At 31.8% G+C, this 17,129-nt stretch overlaps 2 protein-coding genes across 2 annotated transcripts; both read right to left on the bottom strand.

The window, feature by feature from the left end:
* Positions 1-479: 479 nt before the first annotated feature.
* On the bottom strand, positions 480-3,161 carry LOC110880438. Its single transcript, XM_022128961.1, has 4 exons — positions 3,140-3,161; positions 2,733-2,807; positions 2,300-2,439; positions 480-650 (listed from the first exon to the last, which is right to left on the bottom strand). Exons 1-4 carry the CDS (start codon positions 3,159-3,161, stop codon positions 480-482), a joined length of 408 nt encoding a protein of 135 aa, XP_021984653.1.
* A 1,252-nt stretch (positions 3,162-4,413) lies between these two features.
* LOC110883819 (membrane-anchored ubiquitin-fold protein 6) lies at positions 4,414-11,939 on the bottom strand. The gene is made up of 3 exons (XM_022131467.2): positions 11,497-11,939; positions 9,200-9,370; positions 4,414-4,732 (listed from the first exon to the last, which is right to left on the bottom strand). The coding sequence occupies exons 1-3, from the start codon at positions 11,624-11,626 to the stop codon at positions 4,677-4,679; spliced, it is 357 nt and encodes a 118-aa protein (XP_021987159.1). The 5' UTR covers positions 11,627-11,939; the 3' UTR covers positions 4,414-4,676.
* Positions 11,940-17,129: the final 5,190 nt, after the last annotated feature.

Here is a 17,129-nt window from a genome sequence, read left to right as displayed (position 1 = left end):
GAAAAGTCCCTCAAAGAGTTCATTGGCTAATTCCTTTCATCTCTGGCGTGGAAAAAAGGACGCCCTGAGCTTTTTTTGAAAATAACGCCCCGGGGCGGAACATGGGCGTTGTGGGGCGTCTTTTAGGGGGGAAACGCCCAAAACCCCCCACTACGGGCAGTAGCGAAGCTTGAGATTTCCGACCGAGGGTCGAAAACATATATACCAAAATATTTCTATAAAACCAGGGGGTCAAAAACGTATATACCCAAAAATTTCTATACGAAAACTACATACTCCCCACTACTGAACGAAAAGTTTGAGGAGTCGGCCACCCCTATTATCCTACACCCATGACTACGGGTGGTCTAACAAGTGTGTGGGGGGGGGGGGGGGGGGAGGGGTCCCTGACTAGTCACAACCTATTTCATAAGCAACTAAAATTGGCCAAAAAGTGTTTCTTGTTTTACTTAAAAAAATGCTTATCTAAATCGCTATGTTTAAGAAATCAGATTATTCTTAATATAAAATACCTTCGAACCAGAGAGAGCACACATTCGAATATTTAACTCGCGATTTTGTTGTTCAGCCCAAGCAGCGATCGTCATATCACCTCGTTGATCAAAAGCCTTGCGTCTTCTCGTTAACCATTCCATCCATGCTTGAGATGCCTGCCAACATTATGTAAAATAAATCTAATATAATCATGGTTTTACACAATAGACCAAAATATGAACTTCTATCTAACGTCATGCGTAAAAAGGAAAATTATGACATGAGAGCAAAATAGGTGCATTATTGTGATTTTGTACTTAAAAACTAAGCTTATGATAAAATGTTCATGAGTTTGCACACAAAATGTTTGTGTGTAGTGAAGTAGATTTCCAACCAATTAGTCTCCTATAACATGTCACTATGTTCTCTAGCGGTTCACGTGTTCTTACAAAATGGTTTAACGTATGATTCGTACACGATACATTATCAACATGCGAAATCTAGTATCTAACATACGAATTTGGGTATCAACATGCGAAATCTAGTAAACTAACATGCGAAATTGGGTTCCCTGAACAACATGCGACTTTTAAACACAACATACGAAATTGTATTTGTTTTGAACATGCGAATTTTAGTTTTTTGAACGTGCGAACTTTCGTTTTTATAACATGCGATATTTCATCTCCGGGTATATAACATGCGAACTTGTCATCGCGTACGCAGCATACGTTAAGGCATTTTGTACGATACACCTTTTCTTTTGTACATATACGCACAAATTTATACCCACAAAATGTACAAATAAGGTGAAAAGGTAAAAAAACGCGGTGACATTTTCGTAATTATTTACTTGTAGAGTAATTATAAAATTACCCTACAAATGATCTCGTAGGGTAATTTTATAAAATGATCATATAGGGTAATTTTAATCTTGTAGGGTAATTTTGTAAAATGATCTTGTAGAGTATCATAATTACTTTACAAATGATCTTGTATAGTAATTTTGATCTTATAAGGTAATTTTGATCTTGTAGGGTTATTTTGTAGAGTATCATAATTACTTTACAAATGATCTTGTAGAGAAATTTTGCATTGTATGTTGTTTGATAAACTTGCAGCGTAATTTTGATACACTTGTAGAGTAATTTTGATAATTACCCTATGTGCAAATATTTACGAAAATGCCACCATGTTTTTTATGCTTTTTTCATGCCTTTCATATGTTTTGTATGATAAAGTTCTTTGTACGTGAACTTAACTCCAAATTTATATTCAAACAATGTGTTTCTACATGTAACATACTTGTAGTAGAAAAAAAATTCTTCAATTGTGTTAAAATAACATGATTTCGACTGTATATAATAATTTAAAAATTAAAAATATGAAGTGCTCTTAAATTTAAGTTCTAATCGACTAGAAATTAGTATATAATAATTTAAAAATTAAAATTATGAAGTGCTCTTAAATTTAAGTTCTAATTTTGGTTTTCTTTTATTATTTTAACTTCTGCTAAAAATATGTTAAGGTAAATTGATAATTATCTCTCTTTTGATATGAAAACGATTTAAAATACTTTTTTCATGACAAGCATAAACACCAAGATTGAATATGCAAGAACTGAATTTCTTACGACCCAACATCTCTTGTATGTTGTCGATGTGGGATTTGCATAGAATATAACATGATATCCAAAATAAGACTAGCGGTTGGCTACAAAATCCAAATTTTCTAAAATGTGTAAAAAGTCACAAAACATCGAAATGTCAATCATAAAACACGTCCAAAACTCACAAATAATATTCAATAAAGTGATTAGAAGGACCTTTATTGGATTGGCTCGGTTTTCCATATCATATTCGCTTCTCTTCTCACTATCTATGAGCAACTCATAGGATGCTTGAATCTTGATAAACCGAGCTTCATTGGTTTCTCCTCCTTCAAGAGACCATGTGCCATCATAAACTACAAACACATATCATAAACCCAAATTGAGGCTTTGTTACATAGCTTAAAATCACAATTCAAGTAAACAAGTTTGTTATAGAATAACCAAAACTAAAACATAGCATTTATATCCATAAACCATAAAGAATACCATGTTGCACTATGTAAGAAATTATAAGGAACCTTTATGGAGGTGGTGTAGTGATAAAGCACTTGAGTCCCTCTAGCAGAGGTCTCAGGTTTGAATCCAGCTTTCACTGGTTTTTCAACTTTTTTGTCTTTAATCCCCTCAAAGGCAGTTAAGAACAAACCATCAAGGAGATAACTCTTCACTAAACGTCCGTAAACCAACTTTACTTGGTCGTCGCTAGCGTCGGCCTCTAGCTCTGCACAATTAGATTTTATCATGAACTAAAAATGAACAAAGTATGTTGAAGAGGTACGGTACCAAATGATTGGTCCGGAATTCCTTTTTGACATCAGGATGGGTGTTTGGATTTGCAACTAATTGATTTTTATGGTTTAGTTATGATTGTTTGGGTAAAAAGTGATTATGATTCTAAAATTTTGATAATGTAGGATAAAAAATTTAGCTTTATTTTTCTAGTATCAATGGTCGCTTTAAAAAAAGCACATCCAAACTTGACGGAAAACCCGAAACAAAAATTCGAGACTGGTATTGAAACATGTATGATATTGGTGATACCCACCTAATTACCCAAACCCGTAAACCCCGTCATAACACAATATATTAATATATTATCTAATCCTTAGAAAATATAATAAATCGTATAATGATACTGATATATACTTGAAACAATAAGAATTAAAGAATTGTTACAACCATCGTGTGAATAGTTTATATCGCAAGTCAGTTTTTAAGAGAACACTTTTTTATCAAAGAAAAGACCATATACACGTATACTTATACCTGTGACCCACACATACACGATGGTCCCGATTGTATAACCTAAGATAGTATATATTTTTTTCGAGTTAAATGCCACTTCAGTCAAAAAAAAAAATTGCGTCAGTTCCGTACCCAATATTTTTGAAACGTGTCACGTCAGTCCAAAAAGATAATGCCTTTTGCCAGTTCCGTCCTCAATATTTTTAACGGGCATTATCTTTATGGACTGAAATGACACGTTTCAAAAATATTTGGTCATATTTTCTTCCCTTTTCCCTCCCCTTTCCCTGTTAAATGAAACTCGGGAACATGGTTTTTCATATTTTCATCTCTTTTCCCTCCCTCCCTGTTAAATGAGTCTCGGGAAGAGAGAGTATTTTATATCAAATTCCAAACCCTAAAAATCGATCGAGGCCCACAAATTGTTCTCAAATTGCTCATTTTCTACAATTTTGAGAAATCAATTATCAAGGAGTCATTGAATATGAGATTTTTATTTTGTTTCTATTTTTAAAGGGACAAATTTAGGGTTTTTATCAATGGATTTGTGCAGGGCGGGCCCCTGAGCATGGGTCGGGAGGGCGACGGCTCAAGGCCAAAAACGTAAAAGGGTCCGTATTAACTTTTTTTATGTGTTGTAAATTACTAGCAGGGACTAAAATGACAATTTACTCTTAATTTTTTCAATAATATCTTATTTTTGAATATCATATTTCGTTTTATTTTTTAATATCGTATTTCTGAATATCATATTTCATTTATTATTTTAATTTGATCGTTCTACGATAATTAGTCAACTTTTTTAAATTTCCAAATACAAAGTTATTTAATATCTTTGATCAACATTTCAATATAAATTTTATTAAGAACAAAATCATTTTTAAACATTAACACTTTAAATCTCTAATACGAAGTTATGTTAATATTCTTTTTATCAACATTTCAATATAAATTTTATTAAAAATAGAGTTTTATCTAAACGTCAATACCGGTATTCATTTTAGAGAGTGTGTTTTAAAATCTTACTAACAATTGTATTTCATAATGGTAATAACACACAATATAACAACAAAAAAAAAAAAAACCACTAGGATCCATGATATGATATATGACAAATTAAATCAAACTCGAAACATACCACATGAAAGTTTGAATCTTTTTAACATCTTTTTGATCTACAAAACTTCTATATTGATTCATATTCTAACACAAAATCATGTCATCTCTCTTTTTTCACTTTCAGGTTTTGAAAAATAAAGGTCCAAACAAATTTCTAACGATCGAAAGATAATAAACCCTTCAACATTCTTTCCTCGACCGTTGTATCATCCGAGATTCTTTTCTTTCACAGGATTGTGCAAGAACAACCGCTCTTTTTTCGCTCCCCGTCCTGCAACTTTTCTGCACCAAAATCAAAGAAGAAATAATTAGAAATGTCGGGTCTGTTGACCATTTTGAAGTTGGTTTGACCTCGACGGTCAAATACACGAATTTCTGACCATTGAACCTGTGTGAATTAGTTATACTATTATCCATGTAAAGAGAAATGTTGGTGCAAAATTTTTACCAAACTACAATCAAATCTTGCATCTAAAAAGTCAAAAGTTTGACTTCAAAAGTCAAACCATATCCTAAGGTTCCGTACTTCGATACCCTTATGTCAATTTACCGTCTACATTTTGTGGGTTTTCCTTTGCGTTAAGTATACTTTTGTGAAATGACATAAATGCCCTTCAAAATTACTCAACGATAGTAGATCAAGATAGGTATCAACTAAGCTAGCCTGCATACCGACAGTTTTTTTTTACCAAAAACGAACAATCTTGAAGATTAGCATAGAGGATAGTCCAATGATTAAACTACTAGAAAGTCAGATTTTTAGCATTACTTTTGTCTAATCTTAAAAATCATAGTGTTGTGAAATGACATAAACGCCCTTCAAATGTACTCACCAGGGGTAGATCAACTTAGGCTTCATGACTACACTACGCAACATAAATTTACAAATTTTTTTACCAAAAAGTGAGCAATCTTGAAGATTCGCATAGAGCTTTTACTCTAAAGATCAAACTATAAGAACGAAAAAATATTAGCACGCTTTGTTTAATCGTAAAAAATCATTGCTTTTTAAAATGACATAAATGCCCTTCAAGATTACCAAGTGAGCAATCTTGAAGATTCGCGTAGAACTTAGTTTAAAGAGCAAACTATAAGAACGTCAAAAGATTAGCATACTTTGTTTAATTGTAAAAGTCGTTGCTTTTTTAAATGACATAAATGCCCTTCAAGATTACCAACCAAGTGAGAAATCTTGAAGATTTGTGTAGAACTTAGTTTAAAGAGCAAACTATAAGAACGTCAAAAGATTAGCATACTTTGTTTAATCGTAAAAATCATTGCATTTTAAAATGACATAAATGCCCTTCAAGATTACCAACCAAGTGAGCAATCTTGAAGATTCGCGTAGAACTTAGTTTAAAGAGCAAACTATAAGAACGTCAAAAGATTAGCATACTTTGTTTAATCGTAAAAGTCGTTTCCTTTTTAAATGACATAAATGCCCCTCAAGATTACCATCCAAGTTAGCAATCTTGAAGATTCGCATAGAACTTAGTCTAAAGATCAAACTATAAGAACGTCAAAAGATTATCATACTTTGTTTAATCATAAAAACCGTTTCTTTTTAAAATGACATAAATGCCCTTCAAGATTACCAAGTGAGCAATCTTGAAGATTCACATAGAGCTTAGTCTAAAGATTAAAGTATTAAACTATAGAAACATCAAAAGATACATACTTTATGTAATCGTAAAAATTGTTGCTTTTTAAAATGACATAAATGCCCTTCAAGATTACCAACCAGGTTAAACATGTTAAAAATAATGCATCAGAATCTAACAATATTTTTACCAAAAATGAACCACCGTGCAGTAATATTTATATAGAACTCATAAAATTTAAAATGCTTTTACCAAAAATTGGGCAATCTTGAAAATTAGCATACAGTTTAGTCTAAAGTTCGAATCAAAAAGAGTAAAGACGTCAAAAGATTAGCATAATTTGACACAAATGCCCTTCAAGATTACTGACAAGAGTATATCAAGCAAGGTATCAAAGACTTTATGCATCAAAAATAAAACTAAAATATCTACAAAAAAATGAACAATATTCTTATCGAAAATGAACAACTGTAGAGTGACCTTTAAACGGAACCCACAAAGCTTAGCAATTTTTACAAAAAAAAAAAAAAAAAAAAAAAAAAAAAAAAGAGCAATCTCGAAGATTAGAATAGAGTTTAATCATTGCTAATACTATAAAATCATTGCTTTTTGAAATGACATAAATGCCCTTCAAGATTACTAACGAAGGGAATATATCAAGCAACGTATCGAGACTACACTATGCTTGAGAATTCAAGATTACTCACAAGGGGTAGAAGACCAAGTTAAGCATAAGGAATAATCTATGCATTAGAATATAACTATATTGTTACCAAAAGTGAGCAACCGTGGAATAATATTTAAACGGAACCCACAAAATGAAATTTTCTCAAACGAGAAAAAAGATGAGAATCAAATGTCAGAAGATATTATACAATAATAAAGAATAGTCTAAGCAAAGATCAATAAATAAGAATATCGACAAACGACAAAGTAGCATACTTTTTCTAATCTATACAAATCACTAGTTTAATGCATATAACCTTCTAAGTTGGTTTATGCAAAATATTGAATTAATAGATAAGAGTAAAGTACGCAGATGGTCCCTGTGGTTTACCAAAAATTTGGATTTGGTCCCTAGGTTTCCAAAAGTACACGGATTGTCCTTGTGGTTTGCACTTTGTAACGCATTTCGTCCCCCAGCTAACAAATATAAATGTTTTAGCATGTCCAAGCGAGAGACTAAATGTGTTACAAAGTGCAAACCATAGGGACCATCCATGCCCTTTTGGAAAAAGTTGGGGACTAAATGCGTTATAAAGCTCAAACCACGGGGACCATCTTTGTATTTTTGAAAAGCTAGGGACCAAATCCAAAATTTTGTTAAACCACAGGGACCATCCGTGTACTTTACTCTATCTATTAATTAAATTTTTTTCATAAACCATTTTTTTACGTTAGAAAGTACAAATCACAAGGACCAGTTGTGTACTTTTGGAAAGCTAGGGACCAAATCCAAAATTTTGGTAAACCACGGGGACCATCCGTGTACTTAACTCTAATAGATAATCATGTAGTTTTTGTAACTATATTTAACACGCAACTTACTCATAAAAAAACTAAGGGTGAGCAAAAGGAAAAACCCGACCCGACCATTACCCGCCCCGACCCGAGAACCGATCAAACATAAAATGCAGAACCGATTCACTACCCTAAATATAAGGTCGGTTCCGGTCCATAGGTCCAAGTCGGGTTTCACCATGAAAAGAACCGAGAACCGACCCGACCCTATTTTATATGAAAAATTGGAACCGATCTAAATACCTAGGTACTTGGGTTCGGGTCGGGTTGGGTATATTTTCGGTTCGGTTCTCGGTTATTTTCGGTCCGGACCTAAACTTGCTCATCCCTAAAAAAAACATATGTTAAGGGTCCACCCAACCCGTACCATATGTCCAAAACATACCCGTTTTGATTGGAACCGTTACCCGCCCCTAATTCCACATCTAGATTACATGCATCGTTTAACAATATTCCCACCAATAATTAACAACTGTGGAGAAAAAAATCAATGAACCCCACACTTACAAAAGATTATAAATTTACATGCAGTCAATAGCGGTGGGATAGCGGTTATCAGGCCTTCCAAAATAGCGGTGTCAAATGCGGTCCATAATAGCGGACCGCTACTATAGGCGCTAACTACTATTTGACCGATATTGACCGTTATTTTAGATGCCTTGGTTGATATGGACTCGGAGGAAGATTTCATGCCTTATGATTAGATCATGTTTCAAATATTGTCACTTTCTGATATTATTACTAATATTATATGTGTTTCACGTTTTATATATGTAGAAAAAGTATATCGTACATTACGGCTTAACGTACTTCACGTACGACAACGTGCGTGATTTGTTCTATAACATGCGTGATTAATGTTTTCAATATGCGTGATTATTGTGTTTCAACATGCGTGATTTTGGATTTTTGAGTTATAACGTGCGTGATTTTAAAATGAACATGCGTAATTACCTGTTGTACATGATGTACGTTAAGCCGTAATGTACGTTAACCTTCCTCTATATATGTATATATACAAATTCTGCATGATATAAAATTAACGAGATCCCACCGCGATAACCTATATCTCAAATATCGGCCCTTGACTGATATTTGGATTTGGACCGCATTAACTGCATAGTAACCTTCTTAATTGGTTCATGCAAAAGATTGAATTAATACGATAGTCACGTAGTTTTTGTAACTATATTTAACACGCAACTTATACATAAAAAACAGATGTTTCGGGTCCACCCAACCCGTACCAAATGTCCAAAACATACCCGTTACCCACCCCTTATTCCACATCCAGATAAAATTAATCCAAACTTTATATGTATTGAAGGTAGATAAAAGAGTAAATTACATTTTTGGCCCCTGTGGTTATATCACTTTTTCTATATTAGCCCAAAACAAGAATTTTTAACATATTTGCCCCCATGGTCTCTATAACTAACCATTTTGGCCCTTAAGTCTGGAGATCATGGGGGCTAAAATTGTTAGTTATAGAGACCATGGGGGTAGATATGTTAAAAATTCTTATTTTGGGCTAATATAGTAAAAGTGATATAACCACAGGGGCCAAAAACGTAATTTACTCTAGATAAAATGAATCCAAAATTTGAATTGTTTGTGAACACTTTACCGCTGTTTTTATCAGCCGTTGGAGGACGCACGACAACAAGCATAGTGATGGCGCCTCCCGGGATTTCACTAACCGGAGATCTTGATTCTGCAAGCGTTTTGTTGTTTTCCAATATCTTTCCAGCATTTATGAGCTTCAGATCATTTATTGATTTCGGCCCGTTTTCTTTGTCTGACAAAAGATTGGAAGATCGTTAGTAAAAAAAATTAATGAACATCATTTTTTTATTGATTTCGGCCCCTATGAATACCATCATTATTTAGAGTGAATTGTCATTTCGTCCCTAAGGTTTGGCCATTTTTGCAACTTTCATCCAAATGTTTGTTTTTTCCGCATCTGGGTCCTCTGGTTTCAAAAATTTGTCGTTTTCGTCCCTGAGGACCAAACCTCGAGGGATGAAAATGACAAGATTTTGAAACCATGAGGACCCAGATGCGGAAAAACAAACATTTGGATGAAAGTCGCAAAAATGGTCAACCTCGTGGATGAAAATGACAATTTACTCTTTTTTTTTTTTCAAACAATTCTTAAGCTAAAAGTACATATTTGTATATTGCCATCTTGGGTATGAAACTTGCTTTGTAGGGGATGTTTTTCATTGCGTTTATGAAAAACGTTTATCTGCTTATTGCGCTTTGATACAACGAGTTACCGTGACGGTGTTCGGGAATTAGGATTGCTTATCCAAAATGCTTATTAAATTTTTGTTAGTATACTAAGCATTTTAAAGTTGATTATTTCAAAACGTAATGCGCCAATAAGCGATTTTATAAGCAATCCAAACACCCCCCCCCCCCCCCCCCAACTTCTAGTTCTACTAATAAAAATCTAACAAAAACTATGGACATAGGTAAAAAAACTGTTGAGTACTTGAATCATGTACACAAAATTTTAACTTTTAGGTTTCTTGTGAAATGACATGACTACCCTTCAAACCTTCTTAATAACATAAAGTAGTAGAATGTTACAACTTTCATGTGAGTGATGTAACATAAGAAATATCCTAAATTATTACTAAAAATATCCCAATATAGAAATTCTAACATGAACCTAATTGAACCTCTACTAGCAATATCTACACATCCCCTTCTAACTTTTTGCAAATAAAATTAGAGTGAATTTCAAGGATTGTCCTTTATCTTTATACCCATTTTCAGGCGCTATCCTTTATGTTCAAAATTGACGAGTTTTGTCCTTTATGTTTTCATATCATACACGTTTTGTCCTTTAGGCCTAACCCAGTTAGTTTTTTTTCAGTTAAATTTGGTCATATGCTTTGTACATGAGAGCATTTTTGTCAATTCAAAGGTAAGTTCAATGGCAGATTTACAGCTCAAAGCTTCTGCAACCTTTGAATTGGCAAAAATTTGCACATGACCAAATTTAACTGAAAAAACTAACTGGGTTAGGCCTAAAAGACAAAACGTGTATGATATGAAAACATAAAGGACAAAACTCGTCAATTTTGAACATAAAGGATAGCGCCTGAAAATAAGTATAAAGATAAAGGACAATCCTTGAAATTCACTCTAATTTTATTTTATGCATCAATTCATAACATTTTTTACTTCAAATAACATTTTCCCAATCCTAAAAAAACAACAAAAAATAAGATAAAGGCATCAATAATTCCACCCAAATAGAATTTTAAAACAATCATAATTCCTAGAATAAATTACTTTTTGAGTCCCTGTGTTTTAGTGGTTTTAATCACTTGAGTCCAAAATCAAAAAGTTTAACCCCCTGAGTCCCTATCAACTCATTTTATAACATTTTGAGTCCAATTTTTAAGACTTGTACTTTTGATTTTGGACTCAAGTGGTTAAAGCTACTAAAACGACTCAAAACGTTATAAAATGAGCGGTTAGGGAGGCGTTAAACTTTTTGAAATTGAACTCAAGTGGTTAAAACCACTAAAATAGAGGGACTTAAAAAGTAATTTACTCTAATTTCTACTATAAAAAATCAATTTTAGATGCAAAATATTTTCTACTACAAATTTAACATTTTTCCAATCAAAAAAAAAATAAATAAAAAAAAAATACAAGAACAACAATAATCAAGATTAAGGCAACACTAATTTAACCCAAATAAATTTTCAAAAAAAAATCATAATTTCTACAATCCAACTATCAAATTCTAGATGCAAACTGCATAGTAAAATCCCAACAAAATATCACACAAATCAAGAATCTTGATATTTCTACAATAAAAACTAGCAATTCTAGATGCAACTTCTGGTATAGTAAAAAAAAAAAAAAAATCAAACAAATCAAGAATCTTGATATGAAACTAACCTTTGGGCCATTGTGAAACAATCTTTTCTTTCAAAGATCCAACAGTGGTGACAGAACTGTATTTGCTGGGCCCAATATCAGTGCCATCAGCTAACCTAAACTTGACTTCAATAAGTTCTTCAGCAGCCATTACAACAACCTGTTTCAAATAATCATTACCCACTTGGGATTCTTCAAAAAGATTCAAAAGAAAGAATCTTTTTCAACTGGGTGTGTTGAAAAGACACAAGATTTAACAAAAATAAAAGATTTTGCAGTGAAAAGTGATGAAAATTGTTGAATGGGATGAAGAAATGATAGATCAAGAAGAGGTTTTTGTGGGTTTGAAGAAGGAAACAGAAGGAATTAAAGAAGGGAAAAGGGGTGAAATTATAGGGAATGAGAAGGTTTGTTGATTGGAGAAAGAATAAGAATACAAATTTTAGGTCAATGGTCCCTAATTTTATGCCAAATGGGGAGATTTTGTTTGATAAATTGGAGTGATGATGGTGGGATAGGTGTCACGCTTGTAGATTAATTATATATATATATATATATATATATATATATATATATATATATATATATTAAAGTAACTAGCAGGATTCCGTTGCCTGATGGGACGGGATTTGGTTTCGATCGATATTTTGTTTGGTCTGTAACGGTACCGACATTTGGTACAACAATCGAAAGAGAAAACGAATGAAAAAAATAAAGTTGTAGTTATATGGTCAAAATGATATTGACACGTGTTTATAAAAACGAATATCGGTACCAATTCTGATAATATCTTATACTGGTAGTGATGATACCAGTTTAGTTCGTCACGATACTGATACAGTACTGACATCGTCATAGCTTATGATGGCAAAAAATTAGTCTACTAAACTTTTAACAAAATTTATGTTTGAAAAAAAAAAATTGAATACACCTGTAAAAAGTTAAGAAACACAAGTTATTAAATTAAAAACTAATAGTTAAAAACGTATGTATAAAGGGTGAATATAAAAGTAAAATGTATTATATTATCAATATTCACTTTTCTTTAATATATGTTGTAATAAAATTTATATCTGAATGTTGCGGAAGAAAACTAAACACAAATGCCTATTTAGTTTTATTTTTATTTTAATAAACACAAATTATTAGAGAAAAATGAAATTAAATGAAAATTAAATAGGTTAAAGTGTATATTATTTATAGTTATTGAATCTTAAAAAAATATAAAAAAGACACTTGACAATATATTAATCGTGCGTTTACTATTTTTAGGATATAAAAGAATTAAATGTTATACTCTATTTTTCAATGTTTCTAACTCTATTTTTCAATGTTTCTAGAAATTACAGACTTGATATACATCACACAATAATACATTTAGTCCTTATTAGTACCTAGAAAAATCCCCTCGCGCTACGCGCGGAGAAATGGGAATTCAGTCACTATTGATTCGTTTTGTGACATGATCGATATGGTACCTTCACTCGGTATATTAACAGAAAAAAAAATTCTAAATAAATAAGATCATGCCATTACTAAAACAATACATACACATAAAAAACACATTACGTCTAGTAATGTTCAACTTGCACTACACCGCAGAAAGAATATATCTTAAAATGTTATAATTTTTTAAAAATATATATGGTTTAAAAAAAAACCAAATTTAGAAGGAGAGAAAACTACATAAAAGTCAGAAAAAAAGGAATAAATAACTAAAAGATTTTTTGGAAAAAAATAATAAGACAAATTACTCTATTTGATAAATATTGAGATTTGACCAGCCGGGATTCAAACCTAGGACGTCTGTGTTGTAGACATGCAACTGGAACCGGTTGACCTGCATCAGAACCTTGTAGGTAGTTGACGCATTTATTTTTATAAGCTATAAATAAATCAACAAATGACAAAAAAAACAAGGTGCGACTGTACTTGCATTTTAATAAATATTATAGATATATAATAGACATTACAAATCTATGGAATGGCAAATAACTATTTTATCCTTTTACTTAAAAAACATGAAGTCCTCAATAGTCCCTCATCACATGGCATGAATTCTCAACATATACAATAACAAGTTTTGCTGACGTCAGGGAATAGTGTTGCACTTTGACTTTTTGTTTTTTTTTTTAATTTTTCATTTTTCATATAATAGTTATTTATAGGTGATGTCAAATTACAATTTTATCCTAGGTGTAAAATTACGATTTCGCCCTCGATTCAAAATAAAATGTTGCTTTTGCCCCTTGCTTAAATTTACGATTTTGCCCTTAGTTAAAAAATACAATTTTGCCCCCAGTTCAAAATAAAAATATGGTTTTGCACTCAGCTAGAGTCCTGCCAAATTATGATTTGGTTCCCAGTTTAAAATTACGATTTTGCCCCCAGCTAAAAATTACGATTTTGCCCGCAGCTAAAATATTACGATTTTGCCCCCATTTCAAAATAAAAAAAATGGTTTTCCCCTCAGTTCAAAATATTATTTTACCTCCATTTTAAAATTACGATTTTACCTCCGCGAAAAGTTGCAATCTTGCCATCGTTTTTTTCCTTTGGCAAAACCATGGTAGTGTTTTATTTTACTTTGTTGATTTAATTTTGTTTTTATTCATGCCAAACAGCTGCCTAGCACTCGCTAATTGGTCCTGACAAATTATTGTTTTGCCCCCAACTCTAAGTTACACGCTTGTCATCGTTTTAGTTAAAATTTTTTATCATAACTATGGTACTGTTTTTCTTTAATTGGTTAACTTGATATGTCTTTTTTATATCGTTTTATAGGTAGCATGTATAACTAACCGACATAAAGGCGTACATGTTATTAACCTAAGAAATACTCGGTTTAGCGCCCCGCAACGCGTGCGGCGCATAACTCTAGCTGCCCAACACTGGCTCATTTGTCCTGAAAAATTACAGTTTTTCCCTGAGCCCAAAATTACGGTTTTATCATCGTTTTTTTTTTTCATAGCAAAGTTATAATAGTCTTTTTTTAATTGATTGAGAGTTATTCGGCCATTGCCCCGCAACGCGGGCAGGGCATCTACTAGTTTAACATACATTCTTACAATTGTTAAATCATTAATTTTAACCGTGTTATCGTCTGGCAAACAATGAAAACCAAATTCATAATTTCTAAAAAGAAATATCTTCTTTTGTCAATAGCAAAATAGAAACTCTTAAGTTAGGTCCCATTTGGTTCACAAGTATTGTTTTTTTCTTTTTCTTTTTTTTTTTTTTTTTTGAAAATTAACTTTCATACACAAGTATTGTTAAAATTTGGATAACATCCCCTCAAAAGATTATGTTTTTTTGTCGTTATAGAAATTGAAAATGGAAACTTTCCCTCTATCATAGAATTTAACTTTCCTTCAATAGTGAAGTTGCAAATGTTCCAATGAAATATTAAAAAGAGTAAAATGCATGGATAGTCTCTATGGTTTGGTAAAATTTCACCTTTAGTCTTTAATTTTTCAAAATTACACTTTTAGTACCTGTGGTTTGAAAATTTGTTACTCGGATAGTACCCAAAACGGATGGAGGTTAGTTTTTCTGGTTAAGTGGGTGTGAAATGACAAGGACTATCCGAGTAACAACTTGTCAAACCACAGGGACTATCAGTAACAACTTGTCAAACCACAAGGACTAAGAGTGTAATTCTGAAAAGTTGGGGACTAAAGGTGAAATTTCATCAAACCACAGGGATTATCCGTGCATTTTACTAATTTACTCTATTAAAAACTAGGTTATAACCCCGTGTATTACACGTGTTAAATAATGTAATTTAATATATCAAATAATAAAACAAAAGTTATATCTGTAAAAACCATGTGTATTACACAGATTAAATAAATGTAATTTTGTATACTAAATACTAAAAACGTTCTATCTTTAAAAAACCCGTGTATAATCGGGTTGAATAAATCTACCAAATGATAAAAAAATTTACATCCTTAAAAACCCTGTATATTACACGTGTTGAATAAATCTAAAAAAGAGTTATATCTTTAAAAACCATATGTATTACATAGATTAAATAAATGTAATTTTGTATATTAAATACTTAAAAACGTGGTATCATTAAAAAACCCGTGTATAGTTGGGTTGAAAAATTTACCAAATAATAAAATAAATTATATCCTTAAAAAACCCCGTGTATTACACGTGTTGAATAAATCTAATTTTACATAGCAAATGATAAAAAAGTTATATCTTTAAAAACTTCGTTTATTACACAGGTTATATAAATGTAACTTTGTATAGTAACTAATCTATATCTATATCTATACTATATAATAAAAGAAACCAATAAGTGACATGTGTCATTCATTGAAGACGTCTACAATTGTAATTTCCTGCATTTTCATACTTATCTTATATCAATTAATTAAATAATAAATAATCAATTAATATTAAATCTTATATTACTTTAAATGTCGGATAGAATCATTCTATTTTTTCTAATAATATTTTATCTTCAAGATATATCACTTTAAAGTTCATAAAACTAAAATATATAACAATTCTTATTGATAGCGCATGTTTTCTTCATTGTAACTTAACTTTATAATATAAAATTAGTATTATTAATAATTTTAATCAATTAAATGAGAGAATGACAAGTGTCTTAAAACAGGTTTCTTTTATTATATAGTATAGATTTACCAAAAAACTATCATCTTCCTCTTCATCACAAGATCATCAACCATGTTTCATATTCCACTATGATCGAGCGAATCGTCCAAGTGAAGAAAAATAAAATCCGCCTAAATCGTCACCAAATTCGTGATTATTATAGCTTATTAAATAAAATAAATCTTTAAAAAATGATAATACTTTTGGATGATCATTATATCGATAGTATTGTCATGAATAGACTATAATCATCATGAATTTATCAAAAAAAAAAAAGGTCGTAATTAATATAAACTACCTGAATATAATATATGTCATATGATCTTTCTTAATACCTATTATTTTAGATTAGAAAAAAGAGTTTAAAATTAATGGATATATGTGTGGGCCTTTAGAGGGCAAAAGTGAAAGGGCACTAATTTTAACATTGTTTTACTAAATTCGTGAAAATAACGTTAAAAAGCTAGGGACGGTTAATCATGAATCATGTGGTGGTGTTGATTGTGTAATGACTAAATAAGAAACAGGGTAATTGATAAATGATTTCTATTGATAACTGAAGAATGAGAGATGGGAAGAACAGAAATACAGAAAGGAGATGAGAAAGGAAATATGATCTGAGATCTAACAAATTGCCTACTTCATGATCACACCATAATTACTTAAATACCCTAGTGCAACTAATTCTGTTGTGGCAAGGCTGACGTGCCTCCCATAATGTGGTCCTCAAATCTCTTGGGTTGCACTTTACCCTTTCACTCCTTCTTGTTTGATGTGGATTTATAGTTTGTACCTCATTTGTAACCTGATGGCATATTGGATTCATAACAATACCCGCCCCATTAGAATCCACCTTATCCTCAAGGTGAAGGTTTGGAAACTGATGGTGAAGCCGGTTCGTGTCTTCCCAGGTAGCCTCATCCTTGGTGAGACTCTCCCATTGAATAAGGCTTTGATGAACCTGTTGACCACTTTTAGAAACCGTGCGAGTCTGCAGAACCTCCTGCGGTTGAAGAATC

The sequence above is a fragment of the Helianthus annuus genome, chromosome 10 (assembly GCF_002127325.2).
Source record: "Helianthus annuus cultivar XRQ/B chromosome 10, HanXRQr2.0-SUNRISE, whole genome shotgun sequence".
Lineage (NCBI taxonomy): Eukaryota > Viridiplantae > Streptophyta > Magnoliopsida > Asterales > Asteraceae > Helianthus > Helianthus annuus.
The sequence above is the reverse complement of the archived record's forward strand: the minus strand, read 5'-3'. Positions and strand labels throughout refer to the sequence as shown.

What these genes read in the sequence shown, in the direction of transcription:
- LOC110880438 (XM_022128961.1), bottom strand. Translation starts at nt 3,161, where the DNA reads ATGACGGGGTTTACGGGTTTGG. An exon ending in GAAGAGTTATCTCCTTGATG is followed by an intron (nt 2,440 to 2,732) that starts GTTTGTTCTTAA and finishes ATGTGTTTGTAG; the next exon opens with TTTATGATGGCACATGGTCT. An exon ending in ACCGAGCCAATCCAATAAAG is followed by an intron (nt 651 to 2,299) that starts GTCCTTCTAATC and finishes TAATGTTGGCAG; the next exon opens with GCATCTCAAGCATGGATGGA.
- LOC110883819 (XM_022131467.2), bottom strand. Translation starts at nt 11,626, where the DNA reads ATGGCTGCTGAAGAACTTATTGAAGTCAAGTTTAGGTTAGCTGATGGC. An exon ending in TGTTTCACAATGGCCCAAAG is followed by an intron (nt 9,371 to 11,496) that starts GTTAGTTTCATA and finishes ATCTTTTGTCAG; the next exon opens with ACAAAGAAAACGGGCCGAAA. An exon ending in AACGGCTGATAAAAACAGCG is followed by an intron (nt 4,733 to 9,199) that starts GTAAAGTGTTCA and finishes ATTTTGGTGCAG; the next exon opens with AAAAGTTGCAGGACGGGGAG.